Source organism: Marmota monax, unplaced genomic scaffold, assembly GCF_021218885.2.
Source record: "Marmota monax isolate L192 unplaced genomic scaffold, Marmota_monax_Labrador192_F-V1.1 WCK01_AAM20220418_F8-fsc00008, whole genome shotgun sequence".
NCBI classification, from domain to species: domain Eukaryota; kingdom Metazoa; phylum Chordata; class Mammalia; order Rodentia; family Sciuridae; genus Marmota; species Marmota monax.
This window is the reverse complement of record NW_026694432.1, coordinates 6,312,011-6,339,955: the sequence shown is the minus strand read 5'-3', so window position 1 is coordinate 6,339,955 and position 27,945 is coordinate 6,312,011. Positions and strand designations below refer to the sequence as shown.

Below are 27,945 nucleotides of genomic sequence, written 5' to 3'. Positions count from 1 at the left end.
CTGAGTGCCCAGCCCCAGCAAGATGAGCATGAAGAAGAAGAGCAGGGACCACAGTGGGGAAATGGGCAGCAGTGTGAGGGCCTCAGGGTAAGCCACAAAGGCCAGGCCAGGGCCATGATCTGCCACACGGGACACATCCACACCCAGGTGATTGGCCATGAAGCCAAGAATGGAGAAAATGACGAAGCCAGCATAGACGCTGGTGGCACAGTTGGTGATGCTGATGATGATACTGTCCCTAAGGGGAAGGAGAACAGAGACCATTCAGGACAGCCAGCTTACTTCCCTTTCCCTGATTTGGGCCAAGAGAAGTCATGGAGACAGGGAATGTTCTAGAAACAAACATGCCCCCCAACTTCTTTTCTGGTCCACTCCGGGGCTTTTTAGGTAAATCTGAGACTTGTATCCTCACAGAGCTCCGAGACATCATTATCCCATCTCTCCTCCTTCTCTGGCCAAAGAGTCACCCAGACCCAATACTCTCAAGACTTCAAGAACATGAGAGGAAGGGGAGGGCCCTGGTGGGCAGGAGGCAGCCCTGGAGTGTGTTGGTCTGGGGCACCAGGTTGGGCTGTGGAGAGGGCAAGGCACAGCAGGCAGCCTCAGGGCTGGCCCCAGCTTCTCACCGGTAACAGTTGTTGTGGAATTTGTTGTAGGAAGCCATGGTGATGAGCCCGCCCCACGCACAGCCCAGTGAGTAGAAGATCTGGGAGGCAGCATCCCCCCATACCTGCAGGGAGGCCAGCGAGGCACCATGTCAGCAAGGTCCCAGCCCGGCCCCTCCCTCCCCATCAGGGTCCCCCTCCACATCCCACCTTGGCCTCCAGGATCTTGTCCCACTGTGGGGTCAGGTAGTACATGATACCCGTGAAGGCTCCTTCCAGGGTCACTCCACGCACAAACAGGATGGTCAGCACCACATAGGGGAAAGTGGCCGTGAAGTACACCACCTGGGGACAAGATGGACTCCATGGACTCCTCTGGGCTCTTTTCCTCCCTGGTACCACCACGTTGTCCCTGAGGCACCACTGACCCTCTGGTCCCTCTTCCCCTCCTATGGCCCTTACCCATCCTCGACATCCCCCCCATAACCCAGGCAGGTGAGGCAGGGTCTTTCAGGGTGGGAACAGACCCTGCCTGGGGAGGGGTACTTGCTTTCCCTGAAGACTTGACCCCTCGGATGAGGCAGAGAAAGACGACCACCCAGGAGACACCAAGGCAGCCGAGGAGGGGCAGCCGCACCTCCCCAAAGTTCCCGATGTCGTCTGACAGCTTCAGTACATAGAGCCTGGGGAGGGGAAACTGTCATTGAGGGCCAGCTCTGCTGCCCAGCAACAAATGTCAAGGTCCCAGGGCCCTGCTGGCCACTCCCTTTTGGGTCACGAGGTCCTAGCAGCCAGCTTGGTGGGAGATGGGAGCATTTCAGGGGCCCAGCTCCAGCCAGCCCCGCACTTTCTCTCTGCTGTAGCTCCTGGGCCCTGAGACTCATGCGCTTCCCTGCAGCCTCTCCTAGGACCCTCAAGGGCTCTGGAGGCCACCTGGAAGCCTGGGGCATGGGGGTCTGTCTCTTTGTCCCTGCTTGGACCCACCCTGCCCTTGCTTATGCATTTCTCCCTTTAGGAATGCCCTGTCTCCTCTCAGAAGTCACCTTCTCCCGGAGGCCTTCGTGAGCATGCCACCCACACTAGTCAGCGCCACTACTGGTGAGCTGAGGGAGGCAGCAGAGTGCAGGGTAAAGTGGCACCCAAACTCCTCTCAGGGGCCTCCTCTGCCCCCTGGGCCGCACCAAATGGACTCTTTCAAACAGATATTTAGGTGCCAGGCCCTGTGCTGGGCCTCCAGACCTGCAGAAGCCATGCTCCCAGCCCTCAGGAAAGAAGGTGGAGAAAAGGCAGCCACACAGCTCTGAGCAGGAAGGGTGAGGCAGAGGTGGGACAAAGTGCTGCAATCCCAGAGGGACATCCCCATCCCATGGGAGAAGACAGGGGAGGTGAGGCTGGACCTGTGGTGTGAAGAGAGGGGAGGAGGTGGGGAGAGAGGACTGGAAGGACATGCCAGGCTGAGGGAACAGCATCAGTCAGGACAGAGGATCAGGAATTAGTGTGGCCCAGCCTGGGCACGTCAGGAAGCTCAGTAAGGCTGGAACAGAGAGGGGACCATTAAGAGAGAAGGGTGAAGAATAGGAAAGGACTAGATGGTAACAGGTCATAAAGTTGAGGCTGAGAGGTTTGAATTTTGTTCTGAAGACAATGGAAGGCCTTTGAAGGGTTTCAGTAAGAGTATTCTGATGGCCTGTCCTTGGCCTTGCAGTAGTTCCTATCTCACAGGAAAAAACAAAGCCCTTACAGTGGTTATAGGCCCTACAGGATCCATTGTCCCCCACCCTGCCATCTCTCTGATCTCTCCTCCTACCCTCCCCCCTGCTCACTGCTCTAGCTGCACTGGCTTCCTTGTTTCTTAAACATGACAATACCTCAGGACCTTTGCACATTCCATCGCCTCTGTCTGGAGTGCTCTTTCCTCAGATAGTCACATGCACATGTGGATATGTTACTGGAAAGACATATAGCCCTTAGGCCCTGCAGTCACATAGGGCCCTGCACTTAGAAGAACCTTGTGCTTGGTTTAATGCTCCACCATTGCCATCTTGAGGCTCTTAATAAACTTGAACAAGATGCCCCATATTTTCATTTTCACTGGGTCCTACACTCCCTCCCTCTTCATTTCCTTCAGGTCTTTACTCAGGTGTCCTCTTCTCAAAGCCCCGCCCTGCCCAGCACCCCTGGCCCCTCCCTTGCCCCTCCTCTACGAACAGTTGTCTATCATACCATATACTATTGTGTTTGCTCATTGTCTGAGGAGAGGAGTCTTTGTTCAGTTCGTTCAGTGCTGTTCACAGCGAGACGCTCAATGAATGGACATTGTGTTAAATGGCTTGGGAGGTGAAAGGAGGGAAACTGGAGGGAGACTAGTTTGGTTGTTGGAATTTTCCAGTTTAGAGGTAAGGAGTAGGAAAGAAGCTCTTGAGCCTCACTATTCTCACGTGTACAATGCAGGTAATAATGTCAGCCTGAGAATAATTTGCAGATAAATATAGATTGAACACAGGCTTCCTTCTTCTCTTTTGGTACTGGGGATAGAACTCACTCCCCCAGCCCTATTTTTTTTTTTTTTTGTATTTTATTTAGAGACAGGGTCTCACTGAGTTGTTTAGCATTTCCCTTTTGTTGAGGCTGGCTCTGAACTTATAATCCTCCTGCCTCAGCCTCCCAAGCTGCTGGGATTACAGGTGTGTCCTACCATGGCCAGCTATTTTATTTATTTGTGATGTTGGGGATTGAACCCGAGGCCTTGTGCATTCGAGGAAAGCACTTTACCAACCAAGCTATCTCTCTAGCCCCTCCCTTCTTCCTGTTTTACAGTAGGGGCTCTCAGCACAGCTCCACTCACATAGGCGGGCCTTTAGCATCCTAAGCTATTTTCCTCCCTCCCCCAGTTAGTACTCAAACCTCATGACACCTGTCTTTTTTCCTTTGTGATACACAATAGAAAAAAATACTGGTTGGCTCATTAAGGTAAATAAACAAGGTCACTCAGCTGAAGGCAGCTGTTGGGGGCTCCAGCTGCCCAGGCACTGCCTGCCTGGGTGCTAGGTGCTCCAACAGGGAAGACTGGCCCTTCAGAAAGCCCAGGGTCCTTCCACTGCTACTGATAAGAGTCACTTTTCAGCCAGGCACAATGGCACACGCCAGTAATTCCAGCAGCTCAGGAGGCTAAGGCAGGAGGATTGCAAGTTTCCGCCCAGCCTCAACAACTTAACAAGGCCCTAGGTAACTTAGGAAGACCCTGTCTCAAAATACAAAATAAAAAGGGCTGGGAATGTGGCTAAGTGGTTAAGTGCCCCTGGGTTCAATCCCTGGCACCAAAAAAAATCTTTTTTAATTTTAAAAAGTCACTTTTTCTCAAGCACCTGCATCCAAGTAAAGAAGCCATTTCTTATTTAAAAGACTTTTAAAACTCTGTCTAATTATATATGCTAAACTGGTAGTATTTTATGTTATTTTTATTGCAAGAATACAGTACTAGGGATTAAAGAGTTTAGAAGGCTAGAGTGGGAACCAAGAATGAAATTCTGGCCTTATTTTAGATGGTACCATATTTAGTTTTCTGTTTTATTTTGGACCATGTGCTTTTTAAGATCAAAGAATTAACCTAAGAACTTTTGGAACACAACATATTTACAAGTTGGCTCTTGATACATGACCTCTCTGAAATTATTCTGTCTTATTTTTAAAAACAATTTTCCATGTATATAGGTTCATATAGATAGTCCATATAAAGGTATGTGTATTCCACATCTATCTTATTTCCTCAACCGGATGGTAAATGCCTTGAGATGGGACCACCAACTCCAGGCCTTTGCATGTCCTACAACTGCTTATTGAGCACCTGTTGCTGTTCTTGGCGACTTGTGCTGCCTCATCTCATTCTACCTTTGTAACAATGGAGGAGGTCTTGCAGCCACCCCAACTTAGGGGATGAACAACTAAAACAGAGAGATTTGGTGACCTCCCAAGGCCACACAGGGGGTAAGTGGCAGAGGCAGGATTTGACATTAGTGCGACTCCAGAGCTGCCGTGAGACACTAGCGGGTAGGGGTGGGATCGAAATCCAATGGGCAGCAGGTGCTGGGTGCCACAGAGGCTGAGGAGCTGGGATAGCCTGGTCATGAGTTCAAGGACTGGTTTAGGTTAGACTAGGACTCAGACTGGCACAAAGGACTGTAAAATGAGATTGTGGTGCGGTGGTGACACAGGGAGAGCTGGGAGTCAGAAGGATGAGTAAGAGGCAGATATGGAGTAGAAATCTACCCTTTGGGTTTCTCTAGCTTTAGAGGCATCTCTTCATCTTTCTTTTGGACTGCTTTTCTCCTTCATTAAATGGTAACTTTATTTTTGTTGTTATTTTTGGTACAGAGGATTGAACTCTACCATTGAACTATACCCCACCCTTTTTTCTCCCACTTTTAAAAATTGGTACATTACCCACCCTTTTATTTTATTTTATTTTTTATTTTGAGACTGTTGCTAAGTTGTCAAGGCTGGCCTCGAACTTGCAATCCTCTTGCCTAAGCCTCTTGAGTCACTGGAATTACAGGTGTGCTCCAGTTTGTTTAGCATAATGAGGTAACTTTAAAATAATACCTGCCTGAGCTACCTAATGGGATGGTTGTAGGGTTCAAATGACATCATGCTGCTTTTCAAAGGGGTATTTGAGAGTGTGGACTGAGAACACTCACATGGCTTTGCTGGCCTAGGACCAGGCAACAGTGGAGTCAGACAGGCCCTGGACATGCAGACCCAGACACAGCCACTGCTGCTCAGATCCTTAACCTTTGAACGTCTGCCTCTCTATGTGAAAATAGGGATAATAATACCTACTGAGATAATATGTCAGCACATCGTAGGTGCTCAAGAAATGGAGTGGGGCACACTTGTAATCCCAGCGGCTCTGGAGGCTGAGGCAGGAGGATCACAAGTTCAAAGTCAGCTTCAGCAACTTAAGGAGGCCCTAAGCAACTTACCAGGACCCTGTCTCAAAATAAAAAGTAATAAAACATGTAAAAAGGGCTGGGAATGTGTAGCTCAGTGGTTAAGCGCCCCTGTATTCAATCCTTGGTACCAGAAAGGAAAAAAAAAAAAAAAAAAAAGGAGTTGCCTGTTCTCCCTCCTTGCTGAGTGAAGCCAACCTGTGCAACTCTCTTAAAGGTCACTTCCAAGGGTCTCCAGAAGGGGGCAGCAGGGAGCCACTTCTCCAGGAAACAGTTGAGCCCGATATAATGCTCCCTAAGCAGGACTGGCACTGTGCCAGTTGGGGAGCTGGCCATCCAGAGGTACCCCAGCCAGATTTCTCTGAGAACTATTCCCCTCTGGTTTAATTGATAAAAATCTCCAGAGCTTTTCCCAGGGTGGCTCCTTCTGCCAGGCTGGGAGTCCCTGGTAAACAGCTCCTGAGAGGGGCACCACCGAAGCATCTGGTAGGGGGGCAGCAGGGTGTGTGTGGCTTTGTGCTTCTGGGAGCTTCCAGGAAGGCTCACCATCCTCAGTCTAGATCATGCTGCCCAGTCCACCCCATGCCTCAAATCTAGTAAAACACCTAATTGGGCAATTATTTGCAGAGTTGGGCTTGAGCTCAGGAAGGCAGTGTCTGTGTGTCTCATTCCCTGCCTGTCTCCTCTCCAAAATGACCATCCAGAGACTGAGTCCTCCTGCCCCTCAGTGAGAGGCAGTAGCTCTGCTCTCTGCAGAGTGAGTCCTGGGGGAGTGACCATGTCTTATCTGCCTGTGAGGGGTCTCTCCCCAGCACAGAACCTGCCACAGGGAAGCTGCTCCTTTGGGAACTGAGCCCTCAGGACCTGCTATGAATTCAAGCATTCCTTGGCCTCCTACATCTCACCTGTGGCTCTCCATCACAAAACAGAGGAAGCTTCAAGCCTTTAATCTGGCATCAAGCCTTGTACTATATAGTTGCCTACTGGCCTCATTACTCACCAACCCACCTGCCCCCAGCCCCAAATCCTGTTCACCTTCTCCTGTCCTCTGCTCATCTGCTTGTCTCTCCTGATCCTTCTTCCTCGCTCCCTTCATTTTCTGTGCAGCTCTAACTACCTCCTCTTGCCCCACCCCCCACTTTTTGTTTTAATGATACTGGGGATTGAACTCAGGGGCACTCTTCCCCTGAGCTACATCCCCAGCCCCTTTTTTATTCTGAAAGAAGTTCTGCTAAATTGCCAAGGCTGAACTCAAAACTTAGGATCTTCCTGCCTCAGCCTCCTGAATTGCGGGGATTACAGGAGTTACACCACTGTGCCCTTCTCCCTTGTCCCTTTGAATGAACCACTACCCCCTTGGTGATTCTCCACATCCCTATGCATACCTGTACCAAGGCACCTGCCCCTAAATGATCAGAAATCTGTCTTCCCATTGGATTGTGAAATCCTTAGGGCAGTGATTCTGGGTAGAGAAGAGGTCTGTGGAATGAATGAATGAGGTCTGCTTATTTGCTCCCAAAGCCCTCTGCCCAGAGGCTCCCCAACAGGACATGAGGAATTCCCTCCAGAATGTCCTGCTGTGCCCTCCAGAACACCTCCAGCAGCAGCTTCCCGTCTCGTGGCTCTGAGACTCCAGTCTCTTGTTACCTCTGAACAGAGTGTGTCAGGCTGTCTTCATCCTAGCACCTGGCTTAGCAAACTTCCAAGGCTTGTTCTGCAGCATTAAGTTTAAACCCAGTTCTCATTAGTTCTCTATGAAGGCCACCTCAAGGCCCATGAGTCCCCCACACCTGTTAGTCTCATTAGAGTAGGCTCCCTCAGCCTTAGGACCAGTCTCTGCTTATCTGAGACCCAGGGCCTTTGCTCATGCTGTTCTCACCAGCCTGTCATCCCCCTTTGCCCCAATTCTCTGATTGCTTGCTGGATTTCTGGAGCCCCCTCTCACTGCTACTCTTTAAGGATTCCCCAAATCAATGTCCTGTCTTCTGTGCTCTTTTCCAATGATTCTTCACCCTCCTCTGCCTCCCTCTGTACCTGTGGGAAGTCTGAACATGCCAGCATCCAACCTAGTCTGCACATGGTTGCCTGATGGGGAAAGGGAGGGCGAGAGTTGCCACCAGGCTCCCCTGTCCCAGATCAAATGGTGCCCTCACCTCCAGTACTCCTCACTGGGGCTGGTCCTCTGCAGGGTGTGGTTGAGTGGGTGGGATAGGTTGCTGGGCAGGGCAGCAGGCCGGGAGCCATTGGTGAGGTTGGAGGTGTCCAGTACACCAGCACAGTCGGGCGTGTTCCAAGGGTTATTGCAGTAGGCCCAGGGCAGCACGTGTGTCATGGAGGAGAAGAAGTAGTAGAAGGCGATGCAGATGATCACATTGTAGTAGATGCCAATATACGTGGATACCACCATCATGCCATAGCCCACGCCTGGCGGGGAAGGGGCACTGGTCAGCACTGATCGGGGAGGAGCCTCACATGTCTAGTGGAAGGAGGTGAGGTTAACAATTTCTAAGGGCTCATGGGGCAGGCTTTGATGGAGGGTCACAGGAGGGACAGGTCAAGGCCTTTGTAGGGGCAAGTCAGGGAGGGAAGGAGTTTTGTGTATACACATGGCAGGAGAGGAGAGTGGAAGGCAAGTAAATATGGATCCCAGCATGCATCCATGGCCTTGGCCATTGATGTCGGGCTTCAGGTCAGCACCAAGGCTCCATGGGGGTTGGCAGTGTTTGTACAGATGGGTGAGTTGGCCTGGCCATCGGAGGCCTCTGTGAGTGTGCGCATGCACACGCCCCTGCATGCATGATTGAGTGCCCCACCCAGGCTCACCTTTGAACATAGGGCTGATCCTCCATACCCCCAGGCAGCCCTGGCTTGCAAACTGGCCAAAGGAGAGCTCCATGAAGAAGAGAGGAATCCCGCAGAATATCAGCATGATGAAGTAGGGGAACATGAAGGCGCCTGGCAGGCAGGGAGAGGTCTGGCTCAGGGTGGGCTCCAAGGATCCCACCCTGAGCTTCCTCCACGGAACCCAACAGCAAAACCTTTGTGATTGGGTAAGAATGGAGTACTAGTGTGCCAGGAATTAAGCAGGAGCCCAGGTCTGGCACCCTACCCCAAGTCTGTCTTTGAACTTGACAAAGCCTCCCAGGAAATCTGCTCTGAGCAGAATCCAGCTCCAGAGCTGCCATGTTTGGATGGGATTTGATGGTTTAACCAATTGATTTCACAAACATAAGCCACTTTGATCCTCAAATGTCTCTGGATCATTTGGGAGGGCTGTTAAAACACAGAGGAAAAAGACAGGGAACCCTGGGAAGTAGGGGTACTTTTCTCCACTTCTCATCTCTAGGGAGCAGGCCAGTAGGGCCAGGCCCAAACAGCAGACTTCCAGGGTCTGAGGGTGGTCTGCGCCTTAGGCAAAGGGTGCCTAAGCTAGGGATGGGGGCGAAGAAGACCAGGGCTGGAGGCTAGCCTCTGTCTACAGTAGGGTCTGTGCCAGGACAAGGGTGGCCCAGGCCCTGATGGGTGGGCTCTATCCAAGTGGGTGGTCCTTGCCCTGTGCCCGCTGGGTACCTCCCCCGTTGCGATAGCAGAGGTATGGGAAGCGCCAGACATTGCCCAGGCCCACGGCATAGCCCACGCTCGTCAGTACAAACTCGATCTGGTTGCCCCAGTTTCCCCGTGTGAGGTTCGGGTCCCTCTTGGTGGCCTCGCTGGGCACAGCACCATTCTGTGGGGACAGGAGAGAAGCTACCATCAGCAAGCCATTTGTGCTCTGTGCCTGACCCTCTGAGCCTCCCCCAGTGGGGACACTATGGACCCTCTAAGTCCCCACTTCTGGGGTTTCCCCTCTGCTGGCAGGAGCCACAGGCAAGCCTGGCAGAGGAGGGGAGAAGGGAGGAGTGGCTTGGCTGCCAGCGGGTGCCAAGCAGAGCTTCCTTCTCTGGCCCTCAGCACCTGGGTCCAGGTGCACCGGGTCACCTGAGGAACTGCTGCCAACACCTGGAGGAGGGATACTGAGGAGGGAGGTAGAGCCAAGAGCCCACTAGCCCCTCTAAAACCTCCCCTCACTCCTCAGGGTAAGGATCTGGGAGCAGCTGAGCCTCATACCAAGCAGCCAAGTCAGGCTGGGCACAAAGGGGCCTGTGTCCAGACAGCACCCCCCACCCGCCGCCTACCACATCGCCAGGCTGAGCACGCTGCCCATGGGCAGGCGGCGGCTAGACCCCTCCCCCAGCTGGAGGCGTCTTCCTGGGGGCACCGGGTGGGCAGGGCTGTGGGGAAGGAGAGGAGCAGCTAAGCTGGGCCAGGCCTGGGGAGGGCATTGTGATACCCAGGGTGAGCCTCTATACTGCCCATGGCTGGGAAGGGGACCCTGGGGAAGCTGACCTGGGCCACGGCTGGGGGTTCTAGGCCATGAGTTGGGGAAGGAGACCAGACTTGTAGGCACCATGCCAGACTCTGAGGACAGACTCTGCTAGGGGAAACAGAGGGAGTGGTTCCAGAAAAGGATACAGGGAGAATGGTCTCTGAACTGACAGGGTTGCCTGCAGAGGATGGAGCCACAGGTCAAAGGTCGGGAGGGGCTGAAGGGAATGTGTCCCAGGGAAGAATTCTAGGCCTGCTGGGAGCTCCTGGACTAGGCTCCATGGCCCAGAGCCCCATGTGGAGCCCCAACTCCAGAGCTGGAGCTGGCTCTGCTTGTCCCTTAGTGTGAATGTGTCCCTTCCCTAGGCCACACCCTTCCATCCCCCTCCCACAGGTAGTAAGACAGGAATCAAGGTACCCTAAGCCTGAGCCTGAGAAGGGCCTGAAAGTTTCACTAAGGAGAATAGGGACCCTGAGAGTCACCAGCAAAGGATCATACACAGATTTCCATAAACAGCCTCACAGAGATGGGTTATGCCCCTGAGAGGAAGGGATAAGAGCCCCTGGAGGATACCTGGATCAGGGAAGAAGCAACATGGCCTCTGAGAAGCAGCAGTGTAATGCTGACCCTCAGCTTGAAAGAGACATCTTCAAGGACAGCAGTCACTCTGGCCTATAATAAGCAAGGTGGCTTGGTACTTTAGAATGCTGTTGGACCCTGACACTGAAAGTCGAACACGAATGGCCTCGCTGGGCCCCCAGTAAAGGTCCATTTGGGAATACAGACACAGCCGGCACCAATGCCTGGCAGATGGGCACCACAGCACAGATACTTTTGTGGGGGATCACCCTGAGCACCCAATCCAGCACTGCCCACCCCAGGCAAGCTGCCCCTCATACTCTTTGCTGATGTTGGCGTGTACAACACCCAAAACTGGGGGAGTCTCCTTCAAGGAGCACCTAGGGCAAATCAGCAGGCTGATCATTCCCTGATTCATTCATGCAGAGTCAGAGATTCACAGACCCCTCACACGTGCCTGGCGGTAGCCATTCAGCCGGGAACAAAGCAGAGAGCCCCTGCCTATTCGGAATTAGAAGTTTAGCAGGGAGCAAGCCATCAATGAAGCACACACATGATTTTATATGTGATTTCAATGTAACCATAAAAGAGACTTTCTCAAAGTCACAAAAGTATGGAAGGACAGAAGGAGAGGACAGAGGGAGGTCAAGGAAGGTTTCCTTGGTGAATGGGCTTGGAGATGCACTCCATTCTGGGAGAAGCTAAGATTCAGAGAATGGCCTCTGTGACCACAGTGACCTACAGAATCCTGCCTGCATAGGTCACCACCTCCTAGACCTCCTCTGGGGCAGGTATAGCAATACTGTGAGGTCAGCGGGCCTTTTTGGGAGGGTGTAAGTTCTGCTTGGGATGGTTTATTCATTCCCAAACAAATATCAGCCAAATAGGGCTCCTATATGTTGGCTCAACAATAACACTTTTATTCTGTCTCAGCCTTGTTTACTTAGGGGCACAATGTGAGATTGTGGCAGCCTCAGAGTCTGTGGGTGGGGTCACAGGCAGCAGGAACATCTGTAAAAGGGACAACCAAGGGTCCAGGATGGCCCCATGGGCACAGCAAGAGCAAGGGCCCTGAAAGAGACCCAACTCTGCAAGGCCCAATAGCTTGAGGGACAGACTCCTGGCCCCTGACAAAGTTTAGCAGGACCAGACTTGAATCTTTGCTCTTTCCCTGACATGGAGGGGGCTGAGGAGGGTGGTGATGCCCCCAGCCACGTGCCACAGGCAGCCGCCAGCCCTAGCCCTCAAGAGCCAGCCACTGCTCCGCTAATGAGCTGCACACCACTGAGCCATGCGCTAACCAGTTCAGCCGTGCGCGCTCCAAGGCGGGAGGCCTGCACCCCCAGGACAGGGGCTGGAATGGGGTTGGCAACTGGGCTCTGGCAGGAAGTTCCTGACGACACTGGAGGTCTGCTGCGTGCAGAGGTTCTCTGAAGAAGAGGCGCACATCTTCTCCTGCCAGTCCCCGAATCTCTGCACAAAGGGTTCCTGACTTAGGGAACCTCGCCCAGCTGACTGCAGGAACCTCATCCACTGTGGGCTCCTGGCTTCAATTTCAATGCAATCTAGATTCAGACTTGGTGCGGGGGGAGGGGAGGTCTTAGCTCTCAGCAGAGGACAGACCAAGTCCACTCTTCTCCCAGCACACCAGAGGGAAGGATCTCCAAAGCACTCCCGTTCTGTAGGGGCTTTTTGAGTGTTCAGTCCCCTTCCTGGTCCTCTGGGGACCTCCCCCATGTCCTTCCTCCCCAGGCAGCAAAGCCATTTCCAGTTCTGTTTGGCTTTTTCCCTCCTTTCATCATCTTTTCTAATATAAGATGCTCGTTTTTCTTGGCCAGTGACAAGCATCTCACTGATATTAAGGGTCCCTGCAGTGGGAGTTGGCTCTGAAATGCCCACGAAAGAACCCCTCATGCTCACAGTTTAGCTCAGACTGGTTGCCCACCTGCCTAAGCCAGCCGCCCCACAGATGGGCTGAGCTCCAGGCTTCCCCTGCCCACCATGGGCCACCATTTGCCCCTTGCTGCCCTCCCTCCCTCACCTCCTCACACCTTAGTGGGGAATGGAACCACAGTGGCAGATTCCCCTCTGGGTTGACCTGCTCCACAGGCTCCCCGGACAGCCACAACCCACCCTGTCTGGCTCTGTCATCCCTGTGGGCAGCTCTGAGAGGCCATGCTAGGAAAAAGCAGGCCCACTCACAGGCTCAGGCCCTGGGGTACTACCCTGCCCTGTACCCAGGCTCTCCCAGGCTAGGCAGAATAAAGGCCTGGAGCATTCCTTCCACAGCTGAGTGGGAAAAGCTGGCACATGTACGTACACATGCATACACACACACACACACACACACTCTCGCGCGCGCAAGCGCATACACACACATGCCCCTCTGATTATGATGTTCCCTTACCCTCAAGACAGGCCATGGTCTCAAGTGTCCATCTCTGCACCAGGACTGTGATCTTACTTGGGTTAACAATCACCCCCCCACCCCCAGTCCCTGCCCAGCTGGCTGAGCCACACTGAGCAGAGTCACTTACATAAGTCCTTTACATAGCCCTCTGCCTGGCTTATTTGCTGCCCTGGATGAACTAGAATTAAGGCTGTTCAGTTCCTAGGGCAGAATCTGGATCTCCTGCTCTGCCCTGGGCTTGGCTGGGACAGTGCAGGGAGTTAGAACCCAGGTGCTGCCAGTGTTGCTGTTGCTCAGTGGCCCACGCCTGTAATCCCAGCACCTCAGCGGGCTGAGACAAGAGAATCACAAGTTCAAAGCCAGATTTAGCAATGAAAGACACTAAGCAACTCAGTGAGACCCTGTCTCTAATAAAATACAAAATAGGGCTGGGGATGTGGCTCAGTGGTTGAGTGTCCCCAAGTTCAATACCCCCGCCGTGCCAAAAAAAGAACCCAGGTGTTCCATAACTTGCTCCTCCAGTAGCCAGGAGCAAGTCACTTCTACTTTCAGTATCTCAGCATCCCTATCTAACCAGGGGATTGGTTAGGTGCCTGCTAGAGACCTGAGGCAGTCTCCATAGGCCTCCCAGGATTCTGTGGCTCCACCTCACCTACAATTTGGCTATTTCTGACTTTTCCCCTGCATTTTCTGTTAGTTTCTACTAGCTTTCTAGATTACTTAAAAAAATGCTTTGTCTTTTTTTTTTTTTTCTTTCCCTGTTTATAAAAGAACAAGCTTCCCAGTGACTTGGGAGGGTAAGACAGGAGGATCACAAGTTCAAGGCCAGCCTCAGCAATCAAGCGAGGCCCTAAACAACTCAGCAAGATCCTGTCTCTAAATAAAATACAAAATGGGTTGGGGATGTGGCTCAGTGGTAAAGCACTCCTCTGGTACAAAAAAAAAAGTACAACAAGCTTATCACAAAGATTTGGAAAGTTCAAAAGCATAACGAGGAAAACGGTGGCCAGGCCCCCAAGACCAACATGAGGAAGGATGCCCTCCTTTCTTCCACATGCGACATGGAGGCCCAACCTTCTGTCCTGCATGATGATTACTCTGGCTGGGGACTCCCACCCTCCTCCATCCCGTGGATATTTCTGTGAATTGTGAACTCCCTCCTCCTGATTTGGGTGGACACAGAGGAATCCTGGAGCTGCCCTAGTGGGGCAGCCCCATGGGGACCCAGCAGGCTTCTTGTTTAGGACTCTCTAGCCCGGGTTGCTCATGGGATGAAACCCCATCCAAGACAAACTTTATGAAGGAGAACGGGCAAGACCTCACATCCCAGACTGACTCTGAGCCAAATCAGATCACTGGCAACTTTCTCTGAGCCCCAGTGGGGAATTTGAGCAGAGCAGTCATTACAGTAAATTGTGCTGCCTCAGAAGACCTCGTGACCGCCCCCTCGGCACCACTTGGGTCTTGTTCCCCCAAGTTCTCTCCCATCAGGCCAGGAGCCAGGACGGCCCTTAGGCAGTACCTGCCACGCAATGACAGAGAGTTCTGTCCTCCACCTGCATGACACTGATTGGGACCAGAGAGAGATTCAGCCTGGCCTCAGTCACCTGGATGTGAGACCATCAGGGGCTGGGGGTGGAGAAGAAGGACCAGAGGAACATCTACCCCAGGGTTCTGAGTGCTTCCTGCCTGGAGGAAAACTTAGAGCAACTCTGGGTCCCTCCAGGCTCCAGGTGCCTGCAGAGTCCTATCTTCCTGTGGCAGGTAAGAGAGGCAAAGATATGCCTTTGGCTGTTTTGTCACAGAGCCCTGATTGGCAGAGAGTGACCTGCCAATTTTGCAAGCAGCAGACAGAAGATTGGCATCCAGGCATGCCAGGCTCCATTCCAGCCTTGGGGAGAGTGATGGAGGATACTGGGTGGGCCCTGGGCCCTGCCCACGCCCTCACCTTTGTTTCTGAAGAAGCCCAGCAGCTTTGGGAGACTGGGAGGAACTGCCCTGCCCTGCACTGAGGTAGCTGTGGGCGGCCGATGCCCTCGTTGGTTGGCAGCAAGCTGGCACTCTGGGAAGTGGCTTTGGTTCTTGACCCTAGCAGTACTGAGGTTCGGGGGCAGCTCTGCACAATGCTTCTCCCAAACCCAACCCACATTGCCTCAGGGGACATTCCTTCTCTTGCCTTTGGAAGGTCAAGTCAGGATGTCCCACAGAAGAGAAGGATGGCTTTCCCAGTCCCCTCACCCTTACCGCCATCAGCTTCCTTCTGCCCATCCCCAACTTCCAGGAACAAGGACACACCAGCTCCCACCCACTGTGGGCACTTGCCCTAGACACTGGCAAACGTTCCTTGGGGTCCCTCTCCTCCTGGCTGAGACTCTTGCCCATCCCCTTCCCCCAGCCCTCACCACTGAGCCCATGTACCACATTCCCCTGCTCCCTCACCCACTCTCCCCATAGGAGTAACTGCCGTGGCACAGACAATGAGGCTGTATTGATTAGTACAATTCCTGGGCACCTCCGGCCCGTCTCCCCGGGAGCTAGGACAATGCAGCTTTGATACTCGGAGCAGATTCTCAGCAGGTCCTTGGGCTGGGGGAGCCCTCACACCCCCTCTTGCCTCCCCCTTGTCCCCACCATACAGCTAACTCTTCTTGCACTCCTTTGCACAGTTGCAACTTTCTGGGTCACTTTTGCTGGTGTCTGTCTCACTCACTGGCTGTGCCAGCCCCTCCCTGGCATAGACCACTCAGCCCCTCTCCCTACCACCAGCCCAGCCTCCAAGCCTGCCTGGCACCAGGGAGGGGACTCGACCTTCTGGAAGGTGATGACTGACCTGTTCTGGGGAAGAGGGGGCCACAGGTCCATGTGCCGCAGCCATCCCAGGGCGAGCGCTTGGAGCGCTCGTGTCTCCACCGCTCATTCACACCTCTGCCAGCTCCAGCGCGACACTGACGCATCCCCTGCCTCTCCCACTGCCAGGCTGGGCAGCGTCAATTACTTTCACCTCATCTCCTCCCGAAGCTCTGCCTACCCCCTTCCCCAGCCCTCCCCCTCCAGCCAGTCCCCACGCCGCCAGGCGCGGGTGCTAGAGAAGGAGGCGTGGGGTTTGTTGTGTTTTTCCCTTGTTCCAAGCAAGCTACTAGAACAAAACACACAGACACTCACTCTAACCACAGAGTGGGGCAGGGCAGGCGCAGGAGAGGGTGACAGGATGGCTTATTCTCTTCTCAGAGCTGGCCTTGGGGCCCAGAGGTTCAGTGAACCCACAGGCACTGGTGGGCTCCTGGCAGCTTGGTGGGTGCTGATGAGCGATAGGCATTGGAGATGGTGCCAGGGCAGGATGATGCCGGGCATGGTCCACAGAACACCACTTGAGCACCTCAGACTCCTTAGAGTGGTACAGACTGGGAGATTTGGGTCCTATAGCTGTACTTGTCCCCCAGGAGTTGGGGAACCCCCTTAACCAGCCTAGGCAACTTGGTGTCCTCAGAGGAAAATATGACTGACCATGCAACAAAACTCTGACCTAAAATTAAAAAAAAAAAAAAAATTAAAAAAAAAAAAAAAGAAACTAAAAAAAAAAAACTCTGACCTAGTGACCTATGCCATCACCTGTCCAAAGAAAGATGGCATTAGTCAAGACAGTGGTCACCAGAGTGTGACCTGTAGGGATTTGTACTGTATTGCCCAGAACCCGAGGGGCATATTTGGGAGTTTGTGCTGCCTGTGCTGCATGATCCTGGCAGTGACTCCATGAGTATGGTGGGATGTCACTCAGACCCATCCAATTCTTCTCTGAGGTCACACTCACCGGTCAGTCCCTAGCTGGTGCCCAGACACAAGCCAGAGGCTAGGAAGGTGGCCATCAGTGTTCTGAGAAAGTATAAGTCCCTCTGGAGATTGATGATGCCCGAAAGCCTGATATATAGCAAGATCTTTGCAATATCTATCACACAGAGGCATGCATGAATCCCGGTGTAAGGACACTTTCCTGTGAGTGGTAAGTAAGACCCCGTGGGGAACATGGGAAATATTGTCTAGGGAGAAATGACATTTTGAAAAATGGCACAGGCTTTGTACTCAGACAAGCCTCAGCTCTGCCAGTCTCTCACTGTATATAACCACAGGCAAATTACTTAACATGTCTAGTCTCAGTTTCTGCATCTCTAAAATGGGGATAATGTCTGCCAATCATTGAATCTAGTGAGCAATAGTAATAATAGTAATAGATAATATATATTAAGGGCTTACTATGAGCCAGGCTCTGCCTTAAACACTTTACATATACTAATACACTTAGTCCTCCCAACAGCCTCAGGTGGGAGGCACCTTAGTCTCTCCATTGGAGGGAGGAAGGTGGGGAAGGCCCTGGCAATTCTAAGCATGGCCTCAGACCTCATCGACTGAGCTGCTCACTAGGCCAGCCTCATGCAGTCAGGTCCCCAGACACACTCCCCTGACTTCCTGCAGGCACAGACTGAGGGCCAAGGCCCTTGGCTTCAGGAAGACCCAGTCACCCATGATGCCCAAATGCTCACTTCCACCCAGGGTGGGCTCTGGGCTCTGGCTGCCTTGGCCTGGGCTGGGTGCCCAGAACAGGCAGGCCTGGCTGGATGGCTTTCCCTGGCTCTGGCCATGGGGACAGGAGGCAGCGGCCCAGCTGGGCCCTGGCCGTAATGAGGCCTCATTAGTGGGATCCAGCTGCTCCAGCCCCACTTAGGGAGGCTGACTCCCCCAGCCCCTGCCTCTGACTTTTCTTAATAAGAGTGGGCATGCCTCCAGAGGGGCAAGGAGTCTAGGGGCTTTATTGTCCCCTGTGACTCTGGAGGGAAAGGCCCGCTGAGCTAGGACTAAGGAGTGCTCGGAATGGGGGGGCAGGCTGGGGAAGTGAGGCTGTGTGGCTGAGTAGATGGGCCAGAAGGAAGGCGGGAGGGGAGGGAGGGTAAGGTCCTAGCGCCATGAAGCCCGGGGAAGGCAGGGCCTGTTCCTCTGAATCTAGATATTCCACTGCACTGGAAAGGTGTATCTGCTCATCTAGGTTCAGCAGAAGACCATTGCTCAGGCTGTTCTAGTCGGGACAGCAGCTCCTTATATAGACCTCATAGGGAGATATGAGAGTGCCCACTACATGCCAGTCCCTGAGCAAGAAGAGCACCTAATGCACGCTAGGACCTGCATGAGCAGAGAACCCACTGTGTGCCAAGTCCATTGCTGGAAGAATACACATCATGTGGCATGTATGTGCCAGGACAGTGCCCATGTGTGCCAGGTCTAATGCTGAGAGAGCTCTCACTATGTGTCTACTCCATGCCAAGTGAACCCCTGTGCTACGTCCTACGCTAGATGAGTGCCCTGTGTATGCCAATTTCCATGCCAGGAGAGGACCCAATGTACGCCCATCCTGAGCTGGGGGAGCACCTGCTGTGCACCTGGCACTGTGCTAGATGAGTGCCCACTGGGTGGCAGACTCTATACTAAGGAAGTTCCCAAGGTGTGCCAAGTCGGTACTAATTGAACATGTGCCACATGCCAAGACTTGTGCTAAGTGAGTGCCCAGGGGTAACAGGCCCTCTACAAAGAGTGCCCAATGTGTGCCAAGCTCTGTGCTCAGTGACTTCACAATGTGTGCCAAGCCTATACTCGTTGAGCACTTGCTGCATGCCAAGACTGGACTGGGTGAGCACCCACTGTGTGCCAGGCCCTGTGATGGATGGTGCAGATAAGAGGTACAGAAACCCTCATGTGAAAGCATAAGAGAACAGGGCAGGGAGTGGCAGGCCCAATGGCCACAGAGCCTTCTGGGATTTATGTACTCTGGCACCCAGAGCCCTAGCGCCAGAGTGACTGTGCTCTTATTTATCATGAGGCTGCTGAGAGGCAAAGGTAAGTAATGTCTTCAGAGATATGGGCAGAAGCTAAGGCCCTGGCTGAGCCACTGGCTTCAGGAAGACCCAGTCACCCATGATGCTCATGGGCGTGAGGCTCACCACAGGCAAGGGGACTGAGACGGCCAGCTTGGCTTCAGATAGTGGGTTAAAACTGAACCAGTGGGGGATTGTCTCCTGCCCTGGGCTCCCCTCCTCCAGCTCCTGTCCTTTGAGACCCAGGCAGCTCTGCTGCCCTATATGTATTCAGGGGCCTTAGGTCTCCATGGAAGGTCCACTCCACCCATCCCCGGTGCCCCCAAGCATCCCAGCTGCTCCCAGGCTTGGAGGCACCCTGGCCAGCTGGGTTCTTGCACGGCCCTGTCCTAGGAGCTGCTGAGGCGTGAGGGAGGCAGCTGAGCTGGCCTGGCAGAGACCATCTGGGCTAGGAGTGGGGGAGAGACACGTGCAGCAAGCATGTGGGTCTGGGCACGTGCTGGGAAGTGACTTGCTCCTCCATGGGGCACCTGTTCCAGAGCCTGGCAGAAGCTCTAAGGAGTGTCTGTTCACATTGAGGAGACCTTATTGGCTCAGGTCCTCATACCTGAACCTGAAGTAAAAGGCAATAGAAGTGAGGTCCCCATGATAGGGGCTAGCTGCCCACTCCCTACATATCAGAGCACAAACAGGGTACTAGAAACCACAGAGAACTGGGAAGGTCCAAGTGCCATCAGTTTACATGCACACCCATCATTATCCTCTCTTCTGAGCTACCATGGACCATGGTATCCAAAGAGGGAGCATGTCAGAATGGAACTTCCTCAGTCACTTGCCCTTAGAAAGACATAAACACCTAATAAGTGCTGACTTAGCTCCTACATCAGTTAGCAGAGACGGGGCTTGGCAGGGGCCGACCTCAGAGGCTGTATCCTAGTGACAAGCACTGAATGGAGTGCTTCAGTTCTAAACTGGGACCCAAGAATAGCATAGTCCAAGGTCATCAGCAGAACTGAAAAAAGAGGCAGGAATAGAATCTCCAAGCAACCACTGGGGTTGCCCATGGGACAGATGCTATGAGCCTCAAACACAGCAGTGGGCAGAAGCCAAAGGGCAGAGGGCATAGAGAAAAGCAAGCCTTGGCTATCTTTAGGCACATCCTGGTGCTGGGAACAGTGGTCCCAAAGCAGCATTCTCTTCACAGACAGCCTGGCCAGTCTGGCCAGAGAATACGGTCCAGGAAGCCCAGCCAAGGCAGGGATTGTGGGACCTCGTAATTCATGCTCTCCATGCCGCCTATGGGTCCCCCATCTCTCCTGCCTGTCCACTCTAGTCCTTCCAGGGCCACTCTAGAGAAGAACACTCATGGAGTGCTCAGAAGGTTTCCTGGGTTGCACAGGGCTCAGAACCTCCATAGCAGGAAGGGGCAGAGCCACGACCCACTTTCTTCTTAGGCCCATGGCAATTCCAAACCTTCTTGGGAGAAACCAGGGACCTTGTCTGCATTCTAACACAGCATCCACTTCTAGCAAATGTTCAGGTCATAAGCCCTTCATCTGTGCCCATTTCTGAGGATCCAGGGTGGCTCAGGAACACCTTCAGATGCTCCAATCAGGAGCAGCTGTCTCAAAGCAGCTTTGAGGGGCTGGATGAGAGGGTGCATCCTGGAAGTTCAGGACAGGGCTGGAGCAAACCGCCCAGTCCCCTCCCTCAAATCATTCTCTGGACCAGGTAAGTACTTGAATCTCAGAAACATTGGTTGAGAGACAGGGTTAGTCTGGGGAAGGCTCAGCAGAGACCTCGGACCAATCAGTTTTCAGATGAATGAGAGAAGCAATGGAAGGCACCAGTGGGGAGAGAATTTCATGAGGGAGGGACTGTCCTCAATCATAGGCTTCCTCCCCTGACAGCTGCCCAGTCTGGCTTGTCCCTGGGGCAAGATCCCAAGAGAAAAATACAACCATGGCCTTCTGGATAGGAAGTGGCATCTTTTTTCTTGTTCCCCTTCTGGTGCCAACCTGCTCCATCCATCAATAAGTGTTGCTCCCTGTAAAACCTCACTGAGGCTCTTGTTTCTCGAAGGCCTCATCACCACCTCTCATGTGCTCTGAGACAGAGGGCAAAGGAAGGGCCATGGCTTGAGGAAGAGGAATAGGGAGATTTTCTTGGAGGCCTCAGGAGAGGAATCAAGGGAAACGTTTCTTTTTTTAACATTTTGGAGTAAGAAGGAACCAGAGAAGTAAAGAAAAAACAGAGAGGTGGTGAGGACCCCTTGGTCAACACATACTGAACATGTCCTGTGGCACAGCACTGGGTGGGTATGTAGGTGGCCTCCTGTCCTCCCAGCAGGCTGAGCTGTGTCCTCTTAAGAGCACCTCTTGTGACGTGGACAGGGGATGTGCCTCCTGCCTCTTGGCAGGCCCCTGCAGGGTCTGGGTCTGCGGTGGAACCTGTCCTGCTGTGGGCCTGGAGCCTGCTTCTGTCTAACATGCTGGGTGAGGGGCTGCCTGGCTGGGCCTGGGGCAGCCTGCACATGTGGGAACCTGCACATGCTGCCCCATGGAGGCTCCTGGGCCCTCTGGTCATGGAAAACAGCTGGAGGGAGGTTACGGGGCAGTGCATGTTACAGCCCTCCCACCCCCCAGAGTCCGACCCTTGTACTCACCAACATCCCTTTGGCACCTTTTCCTACCATGGTGGCAGTGGTTTGGGGTCTCTGAAGACCAGATCACTTACAAGTTCTGCTTCCAGCACCTTTTAGACCACGGACCTCAAGAGCTGTGGAGAAAGTAGAGAGTGGGGTGAGGCCCTGGCCGGGGCAGGCCACACATGGACCTTGGAACTCTCCAGGAACAGGTAGCAGAGAACCCCTCACCATCAACCGAGGCCCTATGTCGCTCCCACCCTGGCCCACCCCTCTGCCAGGTCGTTCCTCATCCTGCTGTCTTCTGGATGACTCTCAGGTCCAGCCCCTTCCCAGCTCTCCCTCCAACCCTTCCCCTGGATCTCTTATTCTCCAGGCTTCCTGTCCCAATGGGCAAAGGTCTATTTTTGACTTTCCAGAGGCCCAATCCTATAAAAGATAAAAAACGAACACAAAACTGGGATGGGGTCCAAGTCCTTCATCATCTGTGTGAATGGCCACAACCTTTCCAAGGAGGGGAGTCAGCTCCGGCCAGCACTTGCTCCCCAACCTCAGCCCAGCTAAAGGCAGATCTTCCCCACCCTGATGCCACTTGGCTTGGGCTCCAGGGTGACTGAGCTTGTTGCTGTGTAACTCATTTACTCTAGACACGCCAGACATACCAGGTGTAGTCATGTGCCTTTCTTTTGCTCTGGCTGTGCCCAATTTTACAACACCTTCCCTCAGGTGCAATTCTGCAAGTCCTTTAGGTCTGGGCTTAAATATCACCTCCTCTCCATAGCCCTTCTGGACACTTCCTCCCCAGCATGAACAAACTGCTTCCTCCTTTCTGTTTTGTGCAGGTTTCTACTAGTGCTCTTATCATCTCATATTACACTTATTTGCTTTTAAGTCAATCAAGCACAAGTAGGTGAGTCCCTGAGGCCTTGTAACTGGGCTTCCTTCACCCCACTGTTCCCAGCACCTAGCACAGTGCTAAGCTAGTAAGAAGTGTTGGTTGAGCTGAAATGAAGGGTAATGGACGGGGCCGAGGCACGTGAATGTGGCCCAGGTCAGCCTGGGATCTTATAGGAAGCACCTACAAGGCCATGTGGGAAGGTGAGCTGGCGAGGGTGGCAGACATGCGGAAGGAGCCAACCACATGGCAATGATCGTGCAATTTATGTTGAATGTGAGATGTGGAGAGAAAAGAATCAACCTTCAGAGAGACTTAAAGAACTCCCGTGGGTCAGATGGGTGAGGAGACACCCTCCACAGGGCCAAGGAGGATTTGGCTCTGTCTCTGAGCCCTTCCCTTCCTTCTCAAGGGGCAGACTCCACTCTAAAGGCTATTCCAGGTCACTGTGTCTCACCTGTCAAGGGCCACCTCTCACCCACAGGAAGTCATTAAAAGGCTGTGGGAGAGGTAAGGACCTTTTTGCCTATGCAAATCTGGTCTTGACTTCCTTATGCCATTTGCCCTGGCCATTTGGTCTCATGCAGGGCCTTCTCCTTAGGGCAGTTTCTCTAGTCACTGGCCCAGGCTGGCTTCTGCCTCTCAAAATGTCTCCTAAAGAGGCCCAGCTCATGGCTTTTGTATTCTGGAGGCAGTTGGGAATAGAGAGGGCTGTGTCCTTCATAAGGGGATACACCCTTGTCTTCCTCAACCACTGTACCCCTGAACCCACTTTCTTGCTGTAAACTCTGGCTAGATTTGACTTCCCTAAAGCTATTCCCCTTCAGGCAAGGAGTAATAATGACAATGGTGATAGTAATAGTAATGATAGCAGATGGCATTACTATAGGCCTCATGGGTCAGGTGAGTGACCAAGAACACTCTGTTGTGGGACTTCAACCACAGTGTTCTCATTCAGGTTACCCCAGAGACTGACGTGGAGAGATTACAGTCCTGGCCTACAGTGGGGGGCTGAGTGAGCTTTTCAGATCTGACATCTGGAGTTAGGGGTGTTGCTCAGTGGCAGAACACTTGCCTAGCTTGTGTGAGAGTCTGGGTTCTATTCCCAGTAATGCAAAAGCAATTAAAGAACATCTCTGACTGGGGGACCAGCCACACCCAAAATCTAGGACCTGGTAGGTCTGGGCTGGATTCTGGCTCTGCCAGTCACTAGGTACATGATTCCAAGTGTTGCTTAATCTCGTTTTTTGTTTTTGTATTAGGGATTGAACCCAGGAGTGCTCTATCACTGAGCTACATCCCCAGCCAATAGTTGTAGTTGGATACAATAACTTTATTTTATTTATATATTTTTATGTGGTGCTAAGGATTGAACCCACTGCCTTGCACGTGCTAGAAGAGCTCTTCACCACTGAGCCACAATCCCAGCACCCCCATCCCTTTTTATCTTTGATTTTGAGACAGGGTCTTGCTAAATTGCTGAGGCTGATCTTAAACTTGTGTTCCTCCTGCCTCAATCTCCTGAATTGCTGGGATTACAGGAGTGCACTGCTCCCGGTCTGTTTAACCTCTTTGAGCCTTAGTTTTCTCAGTCTTGGAAGTGGGGCTAATCATTTCACAAATTCTGAAGTTTCTGCCTCATTTTTGTTTCTACTACAAGGCCTCCACATTTTCTTCCCCTCCAATCTGTTAATCTCTCCAAGTCGCAAAGTTCTGGTTCCCTGTGATAGATCTCCATAGCCCACAGGATATGGCCTACATTGCTTAGCAGGCATTTAAGCCTGGTCACAACTAGATTCATTTATTCAACAAATACTAATTGCAGGTCTGTTCTGGGCCAGAACTTTGTTAGGTCAAGAATTCAAAGGTCTGTGCTCTCCTGCAGCTTACACTGGGTGAAAAGCTGAAAGAGTGCAACTGATGATTCAAACTAAATAATTACAGATTGAGATAAAGGGTGTGATGGAGAAAGATCCTTTTATGGATCTCTATAGCAGTTCTGAGAGTCAGAAAGGCTTCCCTGAGGAAGTGATGTTTAAGGGCCAGAAGGAGTTAATTAGGCAAAGAGGAGATAGAAAGGAAAATAAGGGAGGCAAATGGAGAAAATGAAAGTATATGGGAAGGCTCACTACCCCTAGGAGGGGCTCAGGTAGCCAGGGAAAGAGGTGAAGGTGGACAAAGAAACAGGGGGAGGCCTTTAGGGTCTGGAGTTTGGTCTTCATTATAATAGCAATGGTGGCTATTGAAGGCTTTTAAGTAGAGGAGCAACTGGAGGGGAAAGGATTGCTGGAATGTGCAAAAAAAAAAGCATCACCCTAGATATGGTGTGAAGAAAAGACTGGAAGTAGGCGAGAGTAGAACTCATTAGGAATGGGTCATGCCAGAAAGGAAGGGGCTAGAATCAGGCCAGTGGTGACAGGAAAGGTGCACATATCTGAGAGAAATTTAGAGGATAACATGGTGGGACTTAGTGATGAATTACACTTCCAGGGGTAGTGAGAGACAAAGAGGGGTCTCTGGTTTCTGCTAGTGCAATGAGAGGAAGCTGGTGCCAGTCCCAAGCACAAGGATACTGGTGGTGTTGCAGATCTGGAGGGCAAGAGGATCAGCTGGGTTGGACAAGCTGGCTTTGAGCCGTTTGTGAGCCACCTAAGGCAGATGCTGAGAGGGCAGTCACAGTCCCCTCATTGCTGGCGTCTTTCCTCTCTTCCAAAAGGGAATGGAGCATTGACCAATTTGAAAGATCCCTCTAGACCAAGCCTTTGAGTCCTTGCTGGGAATGAAAGGTCTTTCCTGGCTTCAAGAACCTCACAGTTTAGTAGGAAGATACAGGAAGAAGCATAATCTTCATTCACTGGGATGGAGGTAGTGAAGGGGCAGTGGGAAGTGGGGAGTCTTAGTTCAGCCTGGGAGTCCAGGCCAGCTACCTGTGGCCATGTTTGCCATGAGGCATTCCCAGAAGGCTCCTGTCTCCATACCCTTGTTCAGGCAATGGCAGTGTCTCTGTCTCTCTGATACTGGGGATTTAATTTAGGGGTGCTCTACTACTGAACTACTCCCCTAACCCTTTTAATTTTTTATTTAGAGACAGGATCTTGTAAGTTGCTTAGGACCTCACTAAGTTGCTAAGGCTGGCTTTGAATTTGCAACCCTCCTGCCTCAGCCTCCTGGAATTACAGGCGACTGCCACCACAACGGATGGTGAGAAATTTAGAGGATAACATGGTGGGACTTGGTGATGAATTACACTTCCAGGCCCCCTTTTAATTTTTTTTTCCTTAATTTTGTGAAGGTATCTCACTAAGTTGCTGAGGCTGGCCTGGAATTTTCAATCCTCCTACTTCAGCCTTCTGAGTAGCTAGGATTGCAGGTGTGCATCACCACGAGCTCTTCTCGCCATTTCACCTGTATATACTCTACCTATCTTCAAAACCGGATCCAATGCCATTGTCTTCATGAAGCCTTCCTCCGTCCTCCTAGTTACTGTCAATCTTTCTACCATACCCCCAAAACACTCCATGCACTCTGACTAGTATGTTGGTCACATGTAGCGTTGCAGCATGCTTCCCTGAGTCCAAGTCTGGCTACCCCACTAATTGGAGAGCTCTTCCAGGGCACAGGTGTGGTTCTTCTGTGTCCTCAGAGCGGGTACAGCTGCAGTCTCCGCGTAGACAAGTAAGGGGGCGTTTTTTCCGTGCGGTCCTTGGAAACGCTTGGGCATGCTCAGTGTTCCCCATTAGTTTCTAGAACCAGTCCCCTCACCCACTACTCTTCAACCTTCTGTTGTCTCACTTAGAGGGTTTTTTAACCTCTCAAGTTCTCTCTTTTCCCACCCCTTCCTCAACAGCCTTTATTTCCGAAGTGGTAGCAGACTGAAGCTTGCTTCAGCTAAGAAACAGACCAAGCTTTGTAAGGGAGCTGTCAGAGAGCGAGAGAGACGTGGCTCCTTTAAGAGTGATCAGAAGGGGGCGTGGCCTGCGGAGAGCAGGCCCGAAATGGGGGTGCGGCTCCTTTAAGTAGCGGCCGCCAACTACGCCTAGGCCAAGGGCCCGCGGGCAGGGGCGCGGTCATTTTCGGAGCTGCGGCCCCGCCCCGGTCGCCCCAGTTCCGTTTTAATCGGGGTGCAAGGTGTGGAGGGGCGGGCGTTACATCAGCCACCACGTGTGGGCCTCTCAGCTGGCGCGGAGGAGGCGGCCCCGCCCCCGGCCCCTGCCGTGGAAAAGTACCGGGGTGCCGAGGTCCCCGCCCCCTGCCCCGCCCCCGGGCCGGCTCCGGCCCCTCCCGGCCCTCTGGGCAAGCCCCCTCCCGTCCGGCCCCGGCCTCGTCGCCTGCTCCCGCCCGGCAGTGGCCGCCCGGTGCTGGACGCCTGCTGGGGGTGGGCATCCCGGGCTGCTAGGCCCGTGACCTCACCTGTGGCCGCCCGGGCTCGCCCTAGGCGCGCTCGGAATGAGGGCTGCGGTGGGGAGGGCGCAGATTTTTTTTCCAAGATAGCAGCCGCCGAAGAACTCCCCGCCCGCAGTCCCTTCCCGAAGCCGCGGCCACAAAAAGAGCCCGGGGACAAAAAGAGCCCGAGGGCGCTGGGACCGTCCCTCACAGCTTTTCAAGCCCCGGGCGCGCGGGAACCCGCACCCGGCTGGCGAGTGGGCTGGCAGATAGGGAGGCCGGCCGGCTGGAGGGGCCAGATAGGCAGCCAGGCCGGCCGGCGGCGAAAAGAGATAAAGCAAGAGCCCGAATGCGGGGCGCAGATCTTGCTCGTGGGCTCCAGGCCCCCGGCGCAGACCCACTGGCGCCCCAGACGGACCGTGACACGCTCTGGTTCGGCGCTACCCGCACAGCCCGAAGCCAGCCGCCCCCGACCAAGCCGGCGTCTGCACACAGCGCCCCCTTTCCGAGAGTGCCCCCCCGGTTCCCGCCTGCTTCAGCGCCTAGGTGACAGCGGTGACACCCAGACGCGCGCACCTACCCCGACCTTTGCGGCGAGACAGACATCCTGGTGCGTGCACCACACTCTTACCCACAGATGCCCGCATGCATGCGCGATCACACACAACACACATACCACACGCACACGCTGGTCCCGGGGCTCAGCCCCGCAGAGCCACCAACCGCACAGACCACCCGCAGGACCGACCGAGGTGCGGGCCGCAGCACCCCTTCCCTCAGCCCCCTTACCATGCTGCAGCCCCCGGCCCAGGCGTGCTGGGTTCGCACCGCGGTGCGCCCAGGTGGCTTTCTTAAAGGGAAAGTTGCATCAGCCTCCCGAGGCTCTGTGCCGGCGCGAGTCCGCCCGCCCCGCCGCGCCGTTCGCAGCTCCTCCAGAGCTTGTTGTGTTTTGGTTTCGGGGAGGCGGGGGCTAAGAGTTTGGTGAAAGTTTGGAGAGTGGAGAAGGCTTGGGAGACCTAGCCAAGTCCCTCCCCACCCTGAACAGCTCCCCTGGCCGCTCTCCCCCCTCCCCCGTCCCATCCCCTCCCGTTTGCCGACTTCTCAGGCTCCTCCTCCCAGGGAATAAAATTACAAGTCACTCCAGCTTTCAGATGATTGATCCCCACGAACCCCTGGGAGTGGGGCTCCGCAATGGAGACCCCCTTCTCCGCCGCTACCTCACTGCCCTTCAGCTGAGGCCCTTGGAGAAAGCAGATGTC

General features: G+C 53.4%; 1 protein-coding gene across 10 annotated transcripts in view; it reads right to left on the bottom strand.

Annotated features, from left to right (window-relative positions):
- Positions 1 to 27,686, bottom strand: part of Slc6a9 (solute carrier family 6 member 9) — a 32,426-nt gene extending 4,740 nt beyond the window's left edge. Inside the window, exons 1-9 of one of the 10 annotated variants that reach the window (XM_046468736.2) lie at positions 27,476 to 27,686; positions 21,430 to 21,542; positions 9,122 to 9,278; positions 8,375 to 8,506; positions 7,705 to 7,975; positions 1,156 to 1,288; positions 816 to 950; positions 627 to 730; positions 1 to 238 (exon numbers count right to left, since the gene is read on the bottom strand). In XM_046468736.2, the coding sequence (XP_046324692.1) occupies positions 1 to 238; positions 627 to 730; positions 816 to 950; positions 1,156 to 1,288; positions 7,705 to 7,975; positions 8,375 to 8,506; positions 9,122 to 9,278; positions 21,430 to 21,459 (1,200 nt within the window). In that variant the 5' untranslated portion in view covers positions 21,460 to 21,542; positions 27,476 to 27,686. Of the gene's footprint in view, positions 239 to 626; positions 731 to 815; positions 951 to 1,155; positions 1,289 to 7,704; positions 7,976 to 8,374; positions 8,507 to 9,121; positions 9,279 to 9,937; positions 10,018 to 15,736; positions 15,919 to 21,429; positions 21,544 to 27,266; positions 27,311 to 27,475 lie in introns of those variants that run through there. The other 9 variants (XM_046468737.2, XM_058570805.1, XM_058570806.1 and 6 more) reach the window with 9 other exon arrangements.
- Between the last annotated feature and the right edge of the window lie 259 nt (positions 27,687 to 27,945).